General features: G+C 38.6%; 1 protein-coding gene across 2 annotated transcripts in view; it reads right to left on the bottom strand.

The window, feature by feature from the left end:
• The window catches only part of KCTD5 (potassium channel tetramerization domain containing 5), a 35,830-nt gene that overhangs the window by 6,347 nt on the left and 14,135 nt on the right, over nt 1-15,348 (bottom strand). Inside the window, exons 5-6 of one of the 2 annotated variants that reach the window (XM_061474267.1) lie at nt 15,013-15,129; nt 7,887-8,012 (exon numbers count right to left, since the gene is read on the bottom strand). In XM_061474267.1, the coding sequence (XP_061330251.1) occupies nt 7,887-8,012; nt 15,013-15,129 (243 nt within the window). The remainder of the gene's footprint in view (nt 1-7,886; nt 8,013-15,012; nt 15,130-15,348) is intronic. The other variant, XM_061474268.1, reaches the window with a different exon arrangement.

Genomic DNA, 15,348 nt, shown 5'->3' with positions numbered 1-15,348 from the left:
GAAAATTCGTTTTAATGTCATTCCTAAAGCATGGAGGTCAAAGAGAATCATGACTGCTTCAAATAACTGAGAGTGTCAGGGATCTGGTTCAAGGATATTCCTGAAGTCTGTGCTTTAAGGCTGAAAAAGACAGGTTGATAGATGCAACGTCCACTATCAAACATCATTAAAACAGATGTAAATCAAGGCTAAGAATTAAGTATGATTAATATAACCAAAGTTTAAGGATTGGTAGATGTAAAAAGTAAGCTATTTCACCTCAAACAACTACATTTCCTCACAGATTTTTACTATGCTATTCAGACATACAAAGGTTATCTGCTGGATTGACCAGCTATATAAAAATAAATACTACTATGACAGCAGGGTTTAGATATTATTACATTAACATTATGTGCTCATGCAAGATCTCACAAGTTTTTTAGGCATCCTTGTCCACATTAAAGTTATTTCTGTTGACACAGGACACAGCACACTGAACTTTTCATGCACTACCTTGTCCATCGTTATCCTCTGAAATGCTCAAGTCAGGCAGCTGACAGGCAGTGCCAGCTCTCACTTGATAACTCTGTCTAAGGGATTTGATTCTCCCACTGTTACCAAGGAACTGAGATTCCCATTACAGTGAGTACAGGACCGGTTTTGGTTTGTTGTTTTCCTAAAAGCAACTCTGTCTAAGGGATTTGATTCTCCCACTGTTACCAAGGAACTGAGATTCCCATTACAGTGAGTACAGGATCGGTTTTGGTTTGTTGTTTTCCTAAAAGCAGTTGGTTTGTTTAAAATTCACCTTAAAGGGCATATATTAAACAGAAGCTAAATACCCACTCCTGAAAAAAACAGGAATCTTTGTCTAGAGCATTTTGCAACACGAAACCCATGTAATTCTACTTCCAGTGTGACCATTATTTTCCTTTTCTGCTTCAATTCTGCTTGGCTGCTGTTGGCATAAGTATCCAAGTCTTAGGACTGACTGTCCAAGCAACGTTTCTCATGTTGCTGCTCTACACTGACTGGCAATCAGCAATAATGAGCTCAACTCTTGGGCTGTGTAGCACTATGAAACTGCATAAGCAAATTGTAGAACTGACCATGCCAGTAGCCAAATCAAGCACTACGAGAAGCTTCAAACATACTGAGCACAACTACTTGATAATGTTAACCTGTAAGTAAAAGTATCTCTAATTATACTTCATTTTCATTTGCTACTGAAAAGGACTGTTCATTTCAAAAGCTGCCAGGAAGCAAAGGCACAATCCCTGGACAATGGCATAGCTGTCTTCAATGTAGAATTTCCTTCTATGATGATTTCAGTGTAGTCTGATACAGTGTAGTGTGATCCTAGCACACAGTAGCATGTTCCATCCCAGAGGACACACAGAATCTGACAACACACAGAAACACTTCAGTCCTTGTGCTCGTAAGGTAAAAACGGGTGATCACTTAACACAGCAGAGCAGTTTCACATATGGTTTGAATTAGAAAACCATCTAGGTATTTGTTTTCTTTTTAATATTGTTAAAGCCTTGATAATTTAACCTATCAGCTTTTGTAGGTCATTGAGCCTAATACGTCTTTCATAGTGTAGTCAAGTAGGGTCTCACCTCCTTTGCAGAACTCCATGGAACTGTTTAAGGACTGGAGTTCATAAAGAACTCATCGCCACCGGTGTGCCTCAGGGACAGTTTAGAGACAGGTCAGTGTAAGCTTAAAAACAGAAATAAATACTTCACTTTATCACCTGCTCACTGCACTTCCTGCAGTACCTGGATCTCCCTGTGCTCACCGAGGGCTTTCTCATTTCAAATTCAGTACTATTGAAGTTACGAGGCCATACGTCACTGCAGCTACTCTGATAAATCTCCAAAATACAGAAAAATGTTTTCAATGGGCCATGACATACTTTAGCGTGCTATTTAGATGTGAACATTGCTTATTTCATGAAGATAATTTACTATGTGCACTAAGCAAAAAGCATTTAATAGGAAACTAGTTAAGATAAAAGTGAATTATGTGAGAAAAAGCCAGGTCCTGAAAATTGCTCAGCCACTGCTAGTATAACACATTCAAAAGGGATTAGACAAGCTTACTGAAGGTAGTGACATTGGTACCTCCTCATGGGATCATAGTCATGGTAGCTTTCATACAATGATCTGCATACAGGCTTGAAGCTAAAATTCCTAAAATGAGGCTTACTGGAAGGTGGGGAAGTATACCAGGAGTTAATTTTATGAATGCTTCATACTTAAGCTCTTTTTTTGATTATTTGCTGTTACTCACAGCTGTGAACAAAGTGCTGGAGTAAATGCCCACATAGTAGGTAACAGCCTGACCCAGAAAAAGTATCCAGGAAGTTCATCTGCAACAGGGGCAAAACCACGGCTAATTAAGTACCTGTGCAGTCAGAAAATATTTTATCTATTAATTTTGTGAATCTGCTCAATTTGAAAAGAAACAATTGAGCTTATTCTTTCCTAGAAAATAAAAAGATAATTCCAAGATTAACAGAACTGTTTTCTACAGCTTCAGAACATGTACAACAAGAGAAAGCTAAGCCAGATCCAGCACTGAAATGTGAACACTTTACTGAGCCAGTAAACCCAACATGAAGTAGAAAATTTTGTAAGATCAGGCGACATTTTAATGCATTTTGGTTGCTACTTTGTCTACGAGACCTACGTTTACAACAAGAGAAACAATTTCTGATCAGCAAACTCTCAGGAGAGGTGTTCAGAAACTGTGTGAAAGGATCCTTTCTAGTCATGGGCAGTGACTTTGTCCAAAGAAGAAATACAAAAATCGTACTTACTTATTAATCCCAGGAAGACTGACTCTGCTGCAATTTGAAATTAATCTTTTATTTTTATTTATTTTTCTCTCCTGAAAAACCCTTTACTAAGACTATTCCTAAAGATTTTAATGGGTTACTGAGTAAAAATGCTGAGAGAGTATGTTTCAAAGCTAAGGGAGGTCAGTTATGGCAGGTCTTCTCCTAATCTGCTAGTAGCCAGGATTGCGGAGTATGTCTGCAGCAGAACCAGGCGCAGAAGAAGTTTTTGTTTGAGGACATGCTCTACTAGCTAAATAGGTGACTTCACTGATAATGCTCCTCTGTCTGCACATTTTAGATCACAGAATTACTAAATGATTTAGGTTGGAAGGGCCTTTAAAGATCATCTGGTCCAATCCCCTGCTCTGGGCAGGGCCATCTTTCACTAAACTAAATGCTTGAAACGATGCTCAAAGTCCCACTCAACCCAACTTTGAACACTTTCAGGGATGGGGCATCCACAACTTCTCTGGACAACCTCATAGTAAAGACTTTCATCATTTTATCCGATCTAAATCTACTCACTTTCAGTTTAAAAACATTGTCTTTGGTCCTGTTGCTATGGGCCCTGGTAAAAAGTCTTCCTCTGTCTTTTTATAAGCACCTTTCAGGTATTGGAAGGCTGCGGTGACATCTCCCTGGGGCTTTCCCTTCTCCAAGACAAACAACCCCAATTCTCTCAGCCATTCTTCCTAGCAGAGGTGTTCCAACCCTCAGACAATTTTTGTGTCCTTCCTCCGGATCCACTGTGAACAGGTCCATGTCTTTCTTGTACTGGGAACCCCAGAGCTGGACAGTCTGGATGCTCCAGGTCGGGTCTTCATGAGAGCAGAGCGCAGGGCAAGAATGCCCTCCCTCAACCTGCTGGCTAGCTCTGGATAACTGGCTTCCTGGGCTGCAAGTGTACTCGGCTCATACTACCAGTATCTCCAAGTTGTCCTCTGCAGTGCTGCTCTCAACCTATTACTCACCCAGTCTGTACTGGTACTAGAGACTGTCCCTACCCTGGTGTAGATCTGCTATGTTCAGAATCTTCCTTCTTTTCATGCTCTGTTCTGGTTTTCCTCCAGGTGCACCAGATCCAAAGTTAACTTAAAAACTGTAAACACTGCTGAACGCGTTCTCATATCCGAGGGGCCTGAGTGTGACTGCTTCTTAGGGAAGCAGAACATGAGAACTATTTCCTCCCATGCAAAATAAATCTGCTGCATACAGAACAGCATCTTAAGGACTGTTTGTCTCTCAGGCAGCTTAAAAATCTTGCGTTCACTTCCAGCACAGTGCCAGTTTATTTTTTTCAATAAAGCTTCAGATTTGACCTGTTCCTTGCAGCCACTCTTGAAGACTTGGCGAAATACCTTATTCTATCTCAGCAGCAGTATCTGTTAGCATCAGCAAGAAGATAACCTAGGTTCTTCCTTAAACATGCGGAAGCAACTACAGAGATAAGTATAAATCTGGTTTACAGATAAAAAATCCAAGTGTGTAGGTAAGAAGCTTGAATTCAATCTCATGCAATGCTAAATACCTCAAATTTATACTACTCAAGCAACTATACTAAACATCTAACTGAATATTCAATGATAAGTTATCTTCTAGAAACTGAATAGTATAATAAATATGAGTAGTGCTGGCAGACACATACGAAGTTGCAGAAGTTGTGTTTTCTGATGCAATTTTTGTGTTCTTCCATTTGTGACTTTTAAAGTACCTGATCTTCAATAAGATGGTGTACAATGGAAAGCACCTGATCCCTCCCCAGAGACAGTTGTTTCCTATGATAAATATAACTGCAGCACTGAGATCACATTGTTTACTTATATTTGCCAATCCTGATTCAGAAACTATTAATTTCAAAATTATCAGCTACGACCATCTTTGATGATGTTGTACTGAATGTGTATCCTGTAGGTTCCTACCAGACTCTACATGTGAAAAAAATATTTGATGTAAAAGCTGGTGCACAGAAAATTAAAAGCAATTCTGACCCTAGAATCTACATGAAGAACTTTTCTGCTCAGCAAAGCTGTAAAGGAACCAATCACAATACATCTTAGGACAACAACACCAATTACTGTGTCCAAGAAGCAATATCCACATCAGGAATTCTATGTTTGCTAACCATGCCACCACTATAATCACAAACACACATACCACCAGGACTAGCCAAAGAACAGCACTAGTGGGGTAGGAACTGGATGGGGCAGAAAAGCATCCGTGTAAGTTCCTAGGGGCAGCTAATGCTCACCATGACATTTACACTTAATCTGAGTCATTCATATCGTAATCCGTTTCTTCATCCTCACTCTGAGTGGCATGCAGCATGCAGCAAGTATAGAGAAAGGAAGGGAAAAGAAAAGATTGTGAGTGAGTCAAAGCTGCAACAAAGTACAGTCCACTTACACTTGAAGCACCTGTGAATGACATTTATTTACTTTTATCTGGGACTCCACTCTTTGCAAGAAAGAACAACAGCAGACAATTTCAAGAAGGAACATCACAGATTTCATTAAAATTTCCTTTTTCAGATGTCTAAAGTTAGCAGATAGAAGCCAATAGTGCCATGCAACATAACAACAGGGACCGTAAGCATAGAGAAAAGTTAAATAAAACTGTAAAGCTGGTACCTTTACTCCGTGTACTCTTCATCATGGATGGGAAAGGATAGCACTTGAGAATCAAACTTTGGATGTAGATGTTATGAACAACCTTTGGCCATTTGTCCAAAGAGCGACAGATCAATAAGGTGGTACAAAAGAAAATAATGCTTGTGGGAATATCGGTTAGCTTTTAGTAGTGTCATGGCTACCATTAAAACCCACTGGAACCATTTAAGTCAATGTCCCAAATGCCATCAATTTCCTTAGCTTAAGTGTATTTGAAGGTTACACAGAAGTCAACTACTAACTTACTATGCAAACTGTTTTCAAAAAAAAAAAAAAAAAGAAACATAAGGGAAAGAAGTCTCCGAGAAGGAATGAAGGTGAAGCTTGATTAGATGGGCTATCAGAAAATGTCTTTTCCTTTTCTGACAGTCCAGTACGATCAACTAAAATTGAAATGCTTGACAATAAAAATTACATAGTGGCAGCTTTTTGCTTTCTCTAACCCAACCTGCTGTAGAAGTAACAGGAAGACTTTCTCCATAGCTTCTGAAAGTCAGTCCCAATACATGAACGTATTATCCTGTATACACCACTGGATACCAGAATTTCATATGAACTTCATTAAGACCATCGAGCTACTGAGACAACAGCTCCCAAGCTGCGAGCAAGATTCCTGAACACAACTGTCAGAAGCCTCTCAACCACAAATAATTTTCTATTTTTCTTTTCAGGCATAACACATGCCTATTAAAAATATTTGATCTATTAGTGTTGTGGTTTAAGCCAGCACTGCACCAGCTACTAAGAAGAAGAACTGTTAACAGCTGAACCCAGGACAACTAGAAACACAGGATAGAAAAGATTATTCTTCAAGTATTGCTATTAGTTGCTAGCAATACCTCAGCGCTTCCAGGACAAAAGGAGTGAATGTTGTATCTCCAACCTTAATCAATTCTGATTCATTACCTGGACAAATTACACCCTGCTCTCTTTTCTGAAACAATGACGAAGAAGCACTTCAATGCAGAGGTTGAAGATCTAGCCCCTCTCAGAGCTACTGAATTTGCAGAGCTGTACTGCCCTTTGAAGTAGCTTTTGTATTTAGGGTTTAATCATTTCATTTTAACAGTATTTTCTTTTCCATTAAGGGTTCAGTATAACTCTGGCAACTTCTGAAGTTCCCTGAAGATGTGCTATCATTCCTTATGAAGATCCTTATCAGATTCTAGAGTTCCATGGTTTATTTCAGGTACATAGCCTAGTCCTAAATTATTACCACGCATCTCTAACCTGTCAACTTTGCATCTTGGCAAAAGCAGACCCTGACCTGGGGTATTGGAAACAGTAAGCCGTGGCTTAGCTAGGTTCAGTGTTTACCTTGACTACATTAATCCCTTACAACTCCTTGGAAGTTTTATCTCTACAGTGACAAAAGAGCATAAATTAATCATTTCACTAAGAATCCAACATAAAGCTTGCAGTGTTTTTGCAGTGCAATTTACAAAAATGTCCCCACATATGTAGCCATGTAACCAAGTCGCAAGGCATAGAAAGTAGTGAAGCTTTATCTGTTTGAGGCCTCAGTGCCAAGACCCAGGTCAATTCTTAAACATTATTTCAAAATTCCTCTCTTTGAAAGTTATTCTTGAAAAAGCAAGCTTTGATGTTTTACCAGTTGTTTCCTATCTACATATGCTAAATTAAAAGCTTTTAAGTAAGCTACAGAAGTATCCGGTTTGTAGTCATCTCATACAAAGCAACAATACAGTGAGAAAAACTGTTCAATATGCATGGAAGAGAAGCATATACTTACATATATAACTGGTCTGCCTTACTACTATTCTGTTGTGTTTTTACATTTTCCCTTGTACAAACTCTGAAAGACAACTGAGCAAAATGCTAAGATACTGTGCCTGTTACAATCTTTTTGGAAAGCTAGCTACAGAAAGTAAAGAGAACTGGGTAGACACCTGAAAACCCTAAGCTAACAAATACCTTCATTTTGTAACATATTGCACAGGACTATGCTTTTCAGAGACAGCATATTACAATCTCCAGTCTTGACAGTAAGATTTCTTCTGTTGAAGTGTAGCAAGAAAAATAGTTTTCAACTGAACCAGTGGCAGAATAAGGAAGCATTCAATTTTTTCAGAAACAAACCCTAGATTCTCAACTGTAAACAGCAAATTATCTGCCAATACTTGAAAAAAACCAAGACAGGTTATCAGGAATATCGCAGACTATTGGATTTAAAGAACCCATTTGGTATAACAAATGCATGCTGACTGTACCATTTACAGTCATGCAATGGACAGGGAAACATTATTAGTCATGAGTGAGGGGAAAAAAAGCAATTAAACAATGGTCCAGAACAGAGATAGGCCTAGCAGGACTTAGTGAAGCCCAACTAATTCGACACCATTTATTTAGTCCAATGTCTCATAACTTACCTTTGCTTTTTCACTTGGTTCACTGGTTGTGCCATAGGGAGTGTTATGCAATTCCTTTGAGACCACACACAGAAATTCTGCCTGATCTTCATTGCCATAGTTATAGGAAGAACCAATACTGACCAGCTGAAAGATTGGGGGGGAGGGGAAAAAAAAGTCAACTGCATTTCCACATAAAACAAACTGTAAATTCTCATCATTAATACAAACACTCCTCACTGTTCAGACTGTTGGCTGCGCCTGAAGCATGATTCTCCACTTCAATGCAAATACATTTGGATGCTGACAAATACACTGACACTCGGATGAGAAGATAAACATAGTTTTTCTTTTTAAACCTTTTACAGAACTAATGATTGAATGGTTATGATCATTCTGTGACAGAAAAGGCTACAGAGGCAGGCCAGCGGAGAAGTAGCCTCTTCCTGTTTCTGTTATTTACTGGAAACCTTCCCACCCTCCAAAGTCAATTTTTAAGAAGTCTGTACGTTGTACCTTGATGTGGTGGGATTTAACATGTAAATGGTTGCATGCAGGAAGCACTTTAACCTGAAGGGATACCCACGACTTTACTTACAGATAACAGTACTTCTATTAAAACATATTTTGAGGGTACAAAGACAAAATTTGCATTTGATCAGAAAACAGCAAGACACAGCATGGTGGGACACCAAGAATAACATCCGAAACTCATATGTGCTGCTACAAGGAAGCTAATTACAGAAGCACTACAAGCAGAAGCCATGTGTAATGTAATGTGACCTGTTTACAAGCTTCTACAAGTCTCAACTGAATGATAAATGACAATTTACTGAGCACAAAGGATATACTCAGCACCAGTGCTACCGTGTATGCAGTGTGTTTATCAAACGGCAGAAATTTCATGTAACTTGTCTTACCTCACACAGAGTTGTGGAGTAATGGAGGAATTAGAGACACCCTTCCCATTCCCCCGATCCTCAAAGTTATGTGACAGTATTAAAGAAATTTTAGGGTAAAATGCAGCTGCTACTTCTGGGATAGAATATGGTTGACATGCACAGGATCTACCTTATGACAGTTCCCCAGGCAACCCTGTGACCTCAGCATATGCTGAGAGAAACTGAAGGGGAGTGGAATGGAGCGAAGGCCCTGCGGCCAGGCTCTGTTTTCCTCCCTACAGGTGTGGGAACGTGATGACACCATGTACTGATAAACTGCACAGCAGCTGCCAAAACAGCGCTGTAAAGTGAGAGAATTCATACCAAAAATGTGTGTGGCTTGGTGGATGAAGTTGCCAAGCCATTATCCATCATATCTGAGCAGTCGCGGCAGTTCCATCAAGTTCCTGCTGACTGGAAACGGGGAAATATAAGCCCCATTTTTAAAAAGGGAAAAAAGGAAGACACACGGAACTACAAGCTGGTCAGTCTCACCTCAGTGCCTTTGCTTAGCTTGCCTCTTTTCCAAGCCAGAATAGAGTCAGATATAGCTGGTTCATTTCTTTAAAGATTTCAAAAGCATGACGAAAGAATGTATGATGCTATTACTGCTGACACAGATCAAAGGCCTAAAAATCAACCTGTTGCACAGATACACTGTATCTAAATGTCATTACCAAAACTGTATTAAATCTAACCTACCAAATCACCATATTCATGTGATAAGAGTGTCCTACTCCCCAGTATCCATTATATCATTAAAGTGCCCTGCTAATGGCCCCATAGAAAATGCTTGACTTGTTTTTTAGGGCAACAGCACTTGAAACACTGTCATTATCTGTCTAAGAACAGACTGTGTACTTCCATTAGTAGTCTAGCAGAGTACCAAGGAGAGTAAAAGCCTTGTTAAAGGAGGGAAGATGCAGCATAGACGAAATCTTGGTCCAGAATCTGTACCTGAGGGATAAGATTATTCCTCCAACAAAAGTGGAAGATAGACCTAGGTTAAAACCAGCTTCCATATAGCACTGCCAGGAGAAAATAAAGCCTCACTGTATTTTTAAGGAGAGAGGAGAGAGATGTTCAGATGTGCCTGCACTTGGTAAGACAGCTAAGCAAGCACCTCCACAGACAGAGCCAACGTCTACAAAGAGCAGCAGGCAGTATGCCTGTACAGTGAACCAACTCAATGCCAGGCCTAGGTGATGTCAAATTTTTTGGACCCTGACAGTAGCATACAAGGCTCAGCCTTCAATGAACAGTCCTGACAATCAAGATTCAGCATTCTCAAACTAACTACTTTAACTACACTGTCTGGGTGTGATCACCAGAAACCTTTCCCTCCCTTCTCCACTCCTAACATCACTCTGGGTCTGCAAAATACATACATACTCGATAATGAATACAGGATGATCAAAAATAAATGTGCTAAAGAGAATTTTTTCCAGAAAAAAACAGGTAATGAAGTTACAAAACTCCATTTTTCCTTCAGAAGCACCAATACATCCTCATTGGAATACAAAGGCACCATTTATCTTGAGACACTAAGTCAGCTAATCTTCCACTCTGCAGTCCGCACCGTAATACAGAATCACAAAACCTATAAGGTAACTAGTTGATTAGCTGGCCTAAGAAAGTCCACTGAAAAGATGGAAAATGAACCCAGATGTACTTCATACATAGAGATGATTTGTTGCTTCTCTTCCCTAACAGCAAAAAATACCATGCATAAGTTTTCAGGGGAAAAAAAAAGTCAGTTAAAATACATTGGCTCCAAGCCTGTTGAAGTGTATAAAATTTATCCTATATATTATATAGCAATTACAAAAAATACTAACACAGTAACTGCTTCAATTATTGAGGTAATACGTAGAACTATCTTAAACAGCAATTTAAACTCATTTAAAGGCTAGGAAACACTAAAAAAGTTGGATACACATTTAAATGAAGCCACAGCTTCTCTGAAGAAAGATTTGAAGAATAAAATTCAAGCAGATGATTTGATTTAGTACACAGTCAAGTTTTCTTCTTGCAAAATGGCAAGGACTTGGTATCAGGTAACTATGAAAGCTACCAGTAGGAAAAATACTTCTTTACTCATTGACACTTGAAACAAAATAAATGACCTCTCTGAAAGCAGATATGATACAAGAGCCAAACAGCAGCCAAATCATCAACACATTCAACAAGGTAGATACTAATATCCCACGCTAATGCTTCATAATCCAAATAAGTTGATTGTTTGCATGTAAGTCTGTTCAGGAGACGTGGCAGACTGACTAATTACTAGGTATTGGACGGGATTATTGATTTAGCCAACTACAAAACATCTGGATGACTTTTTGCCATTACTGATCAGTCGGTGCCCTTCAAGATGAAGTTACTTTTGCAACATTAAAAATAAGTTCTTCAAGACTCCCAACAGAATACTCTTGTAAGCAGCTCCATATGTGTGCAACTAAAAATTTATTGTCTGCATTTATTATTTGCATTATTTTATCAGTAGCATGTCAGAAACTTCATCGTAGGTTTTTGAGAAGCATCAGCAACAATATGGGTGATGGCAGAAAAAGAAACAATGGAAAATGATTGCAGATTAGAACTGAACTGTTTTGTTAGAAAGTATGACCAGAAATAAGGCAGTATTTTAGCACTTGTATTCCAAAAATCTCCCCCTTGTTCCCAGTGTTGGTGGCAATACTTTAAGAAGGGTGCTGAGAAAGTGGAAGCAACTCTTAAACTCCCCCAACCTGCATCTGTCCAACCCTGCACTACCCATTCCACCAAAAAAAACCAAAACCCACAATAAAACAGAGTAATCTGAGGCCAGCAAAACATGCATTACAATGCATAGCAAAAGGATTTCAGACTACTCTTTCTCAGACTTCCTAAAAAGACAAACTCTTTCTGGCTCATGGGACTTAAACAAGAGGTTTAATGACCAATGACTTAAAGAGAGGTTTAATGACCAAGAACTTAAGGGGAAGAAAAAAAAAAGTTGAAACTGTGAATTTTGTCATTTGTATAACTATAAATATGTATCATTTATATAACTATATACATAGACGCATATATCATTTGTATAACTATATAGACACATGTATACATGCATGTACAGATTTTTCCTCCTTGCTTTATTCATTCCATGACTTGTTTCATTACACTCCGTACTAAAGCAGTATGATCCCACTTGAGCACCTCTGTGAGCCTCAGTGTCATAGCAAGCAGAGGAAAATGCCAATGTCACTTATCACCTAAATTCAGTAGATCATGGTCCATTCACTGTTTGCATAGAATAAGGGTGCTGACACTAGTAGAGACTGCCGGATGTAACTACCAAAAGGCAGGTAAGGAAAGCTTTTTTGTTGTTGTTGCTGTTGTTGTTTATTATATTATTCTTGTAATTATTAATATTACTATTATTATAGTTATTTGTATTCTATTGCTTGATATGCCAGTACAGGTCAGGATTTTCCTGAAAAGATGAAGAAATAACAACAGGGAAGCTCCTGTCTCATAAAGTCTGAACTTCTAAGTAAAATAAGAGATGACCATCAGAGAGGTAAAGTGAAAAATAAAAGCAACTAATAGTTCGGCCTAAGAAAGGCGGACAGAGACTACCTGGTGCCTTGCTAGGGTCAGGCTTGTTTTTAAGGAGGAAAGGTTTAAGGATGATTTCAGGGACAAGAAGGAAAAGTTCTTCAGACAGTTTTTTCATAAGTCCGCAGCTCTGTGAGAGGATAACCACCTTTCAAAAAAGTCTACTTAAGAAAAACAGATGACAGAAGTGTTATAGCTGAGAGAATAGGTCAAATTAAGTCACTCAAGAGCAGCAAAACATGAACCTCTTCCCATCTTAAAATAATGACTGTACAGCTAAAAACATCCCCATGAATGGGCAAAATAGTTGGGTCAGTTTTAGGAACCTTACTTTTGAAGTGAACAGTTCTCTTGCCTAACTGAATTGAGGCAGCTCTCAAAACCAGACACATTTCAATAACTTGCCTCTACAGATTTGCTATACTGATTTAACAGTACTGATTCAGAATCTGTACAGTGCATTCAGAGGACAAATTAGCAATAGTATTACCTACTATCACAGACAATCACTCCAACTTGCACAAACAGCGTCTCTTGTCTTCCTTTGTTTTGCACTGGAGTTACCCATATTAACTAACTCTTCTACTTCATGACTACCAATTTCCTTCTCTTTCTGTGATGGTCTGATTTTCAAAACTGAGTAAATTTCATAACAATTATTCTCAAATTATATTTTAAATATTCTTGTACGTTGAATATTACTGCTTCTGTGTCAGCTATGATAAACTCCTGCCACACCAGAAAGCCTGGAAAGTCTTGGAAAGCTTGTCTTCCTGTTTTTTTTTTTTAGTTATAGTAACAGCTGATAGAATGAAAGTCCTCCCCTCAATTTTTTGTTACAAAATCAAGTTGCATGAATGTAAGAATGGCCTCTAAACCTTTTAGAGTTATAATGTGTTTGTTCTACTGCCTTCTCAAAGGATTTGCAAAGGGCTGTAAAGATACATACACATCAGGCGGTAAACTCAGCACTGATGACTGAGACCAGGACTGCAAACATATTTATTTCAGGTCCTTTAATGCAATTGTCAGACTTCACATCTAGAAGGAAGGAAAATTAATCCTTTTTTGTTGATTTTTGTTGTTTGTTGTTTGTGTTTAAAATCTCCCATTTTATTATGTTGGGATTTACTTGGACCTATCTAGGACATGAACACAGGAAATCACATCATGCTGCCTGTACCTCAGGTATCCTTAACAATGGGTCACGTTTCCTAGTCAGTTCCAGAAAGTCTACAAACCCATGCAGTAATTCTGCATTCCAAATGTTACTTATACAACAGCAAGAAACAGTGCTTGATACTTGAAATTAGACTCTGGAATACAGCTGGGCAACAGCCCAGGTTTAAAATTTGCAATTGCATGGTTAAGTGCCCATGTAAACTCTTAAATAAAGTTCTGCTCATGTAAAGTCAGTTTACTGTCATGTTATTTTCATGATGTTATACTGACCTTTCAGACTGAATAACCATATATACAGCAAGGGAAAGAAGCACACTGAGTATTTTACTGATGGAAAATACTAGAGAACACCAGGTTCCCAAATCAATTCACAAAAGACACTTCAGAATGGAGCACAGCTATGGACAGAACTGGAAACTGCCTCCAGTGTAACTGGTTAGCAAAAAAACCCTCCCCAAACTCCTGAATGCTGGGAAGTAACACAGCAATTTAAAAGCAGTGATCTGAGGTCGAGAGGAGCAGGAAGGACAAGACACCCTAAAAAGCCAATGATTGAAGCTACGATTCATTTGGGTAGCAATAAAATTTTCCCTGAAAAATTCCCCAACAAATATAACCAAACCAAACCAACAACAAAGCAATCAACCAACCAAAAAAAAAAAAAAAAATCAAACTACAAAAAAGACACAAACCAAACAGCCCCTCCCCCCCCCCCCCCCCCCCAAAACAAACCAAAACCCAACAACAAACAAACCAACCAACCCCAGAAAACCAAACCCCCAAAACCTGGGATGTTCTTTCCATTTGAGACATGACTTCAACCTGCTGATTTTGTTCTCTCGCTCCTTATTTTATTTCTGAAAAAATCTGTTACTCGTTGTCCCAGCTTTAACATATTTCACTCAGCTAAAGAAAGCAATTAAGATTTGACTTACCAGAAATACAGGGTTCCAACTCAGAACTTAACTGGCTATTCAGTAGATGAAATACACCCAAACTGGAACAATGATTAACACAGAAACGTCCTTTTCTGAACCCAGTGAACTCAAAGCTTTATTTACAGGGCTTCTAATGTTTAAACTGTACTACTTTTACTTAACAACTATGAATCAAAGGCTGTTAACTTTGGAGGAAGATTTAAGGAAAAGAAGGTACCTACTGAGAAGGTAAGAACTCTTCTTAAGAAAACTTTTACCTAAATAACTGGGGGGGGGGGTTGGTTGGTTATATTTTTATTATTTTTACAATATGAACATTCATAATGTATCATGAAATACTGTGAATATAAATAAAAGCCAGTCACAAATACACACAAATTACTATGTGCTGTACATCCAGGAATAAAGTGGAATGATTTGAAAGCAGCAGAAACGCAAGGAGGCCAAGCATATCAGTGTGAGGGCAAAAAGAATGGTGTGACACACCTCACTGCAGCATTTCTGGAAGCATCTCTCTTCCCCTTTCACTTCCCGTGACACTATCAGCAGATACTCTGACTGCTGGGCCCGGCCACAGCTGTACTGGGAACCTATACTGACAAGCTGAAATAACCAATCAAAGCAAAACACAAAAAGAAACCTTTGTAAAGCTGAAGCATATACTGTTATCCAAATTGTACAAATAATAGATGAGCTCAAACGTTCAGGTAACATTAACTTGCCACTAGAACACGTTGCTATCAAGCTACAACTTTCATTTAAACATACTTAAAATTTACGAAGGCAGCTGCAAAGCCCTTTGTAATTTCAAGGGAAGTTAAG

Source organism: Pezoporus flaviventris, unplaced genomic scaffold (genome assembly GCF_033815535.1).
Source record: "Pezoporus flaviventris isolate CSIRO_AGI_PZ_B2104156 unplaced genomic scaffold, CSIRO_AGI_Pfla_v1 ptg000078l, whole genome shotgun sequence".
Taxonomy (NCBI): domain Eukaryota; kingdom Metazoa; phylum Chordata; class Aves; order Psittaciformes; family Psittacidae; genus Pezoporus; species Pezoporus flaviventris.
Note: the sequence above shows the minus strand (reverse complement) of the source record. Positions and strands in the feature narration are given on the sequence as shown.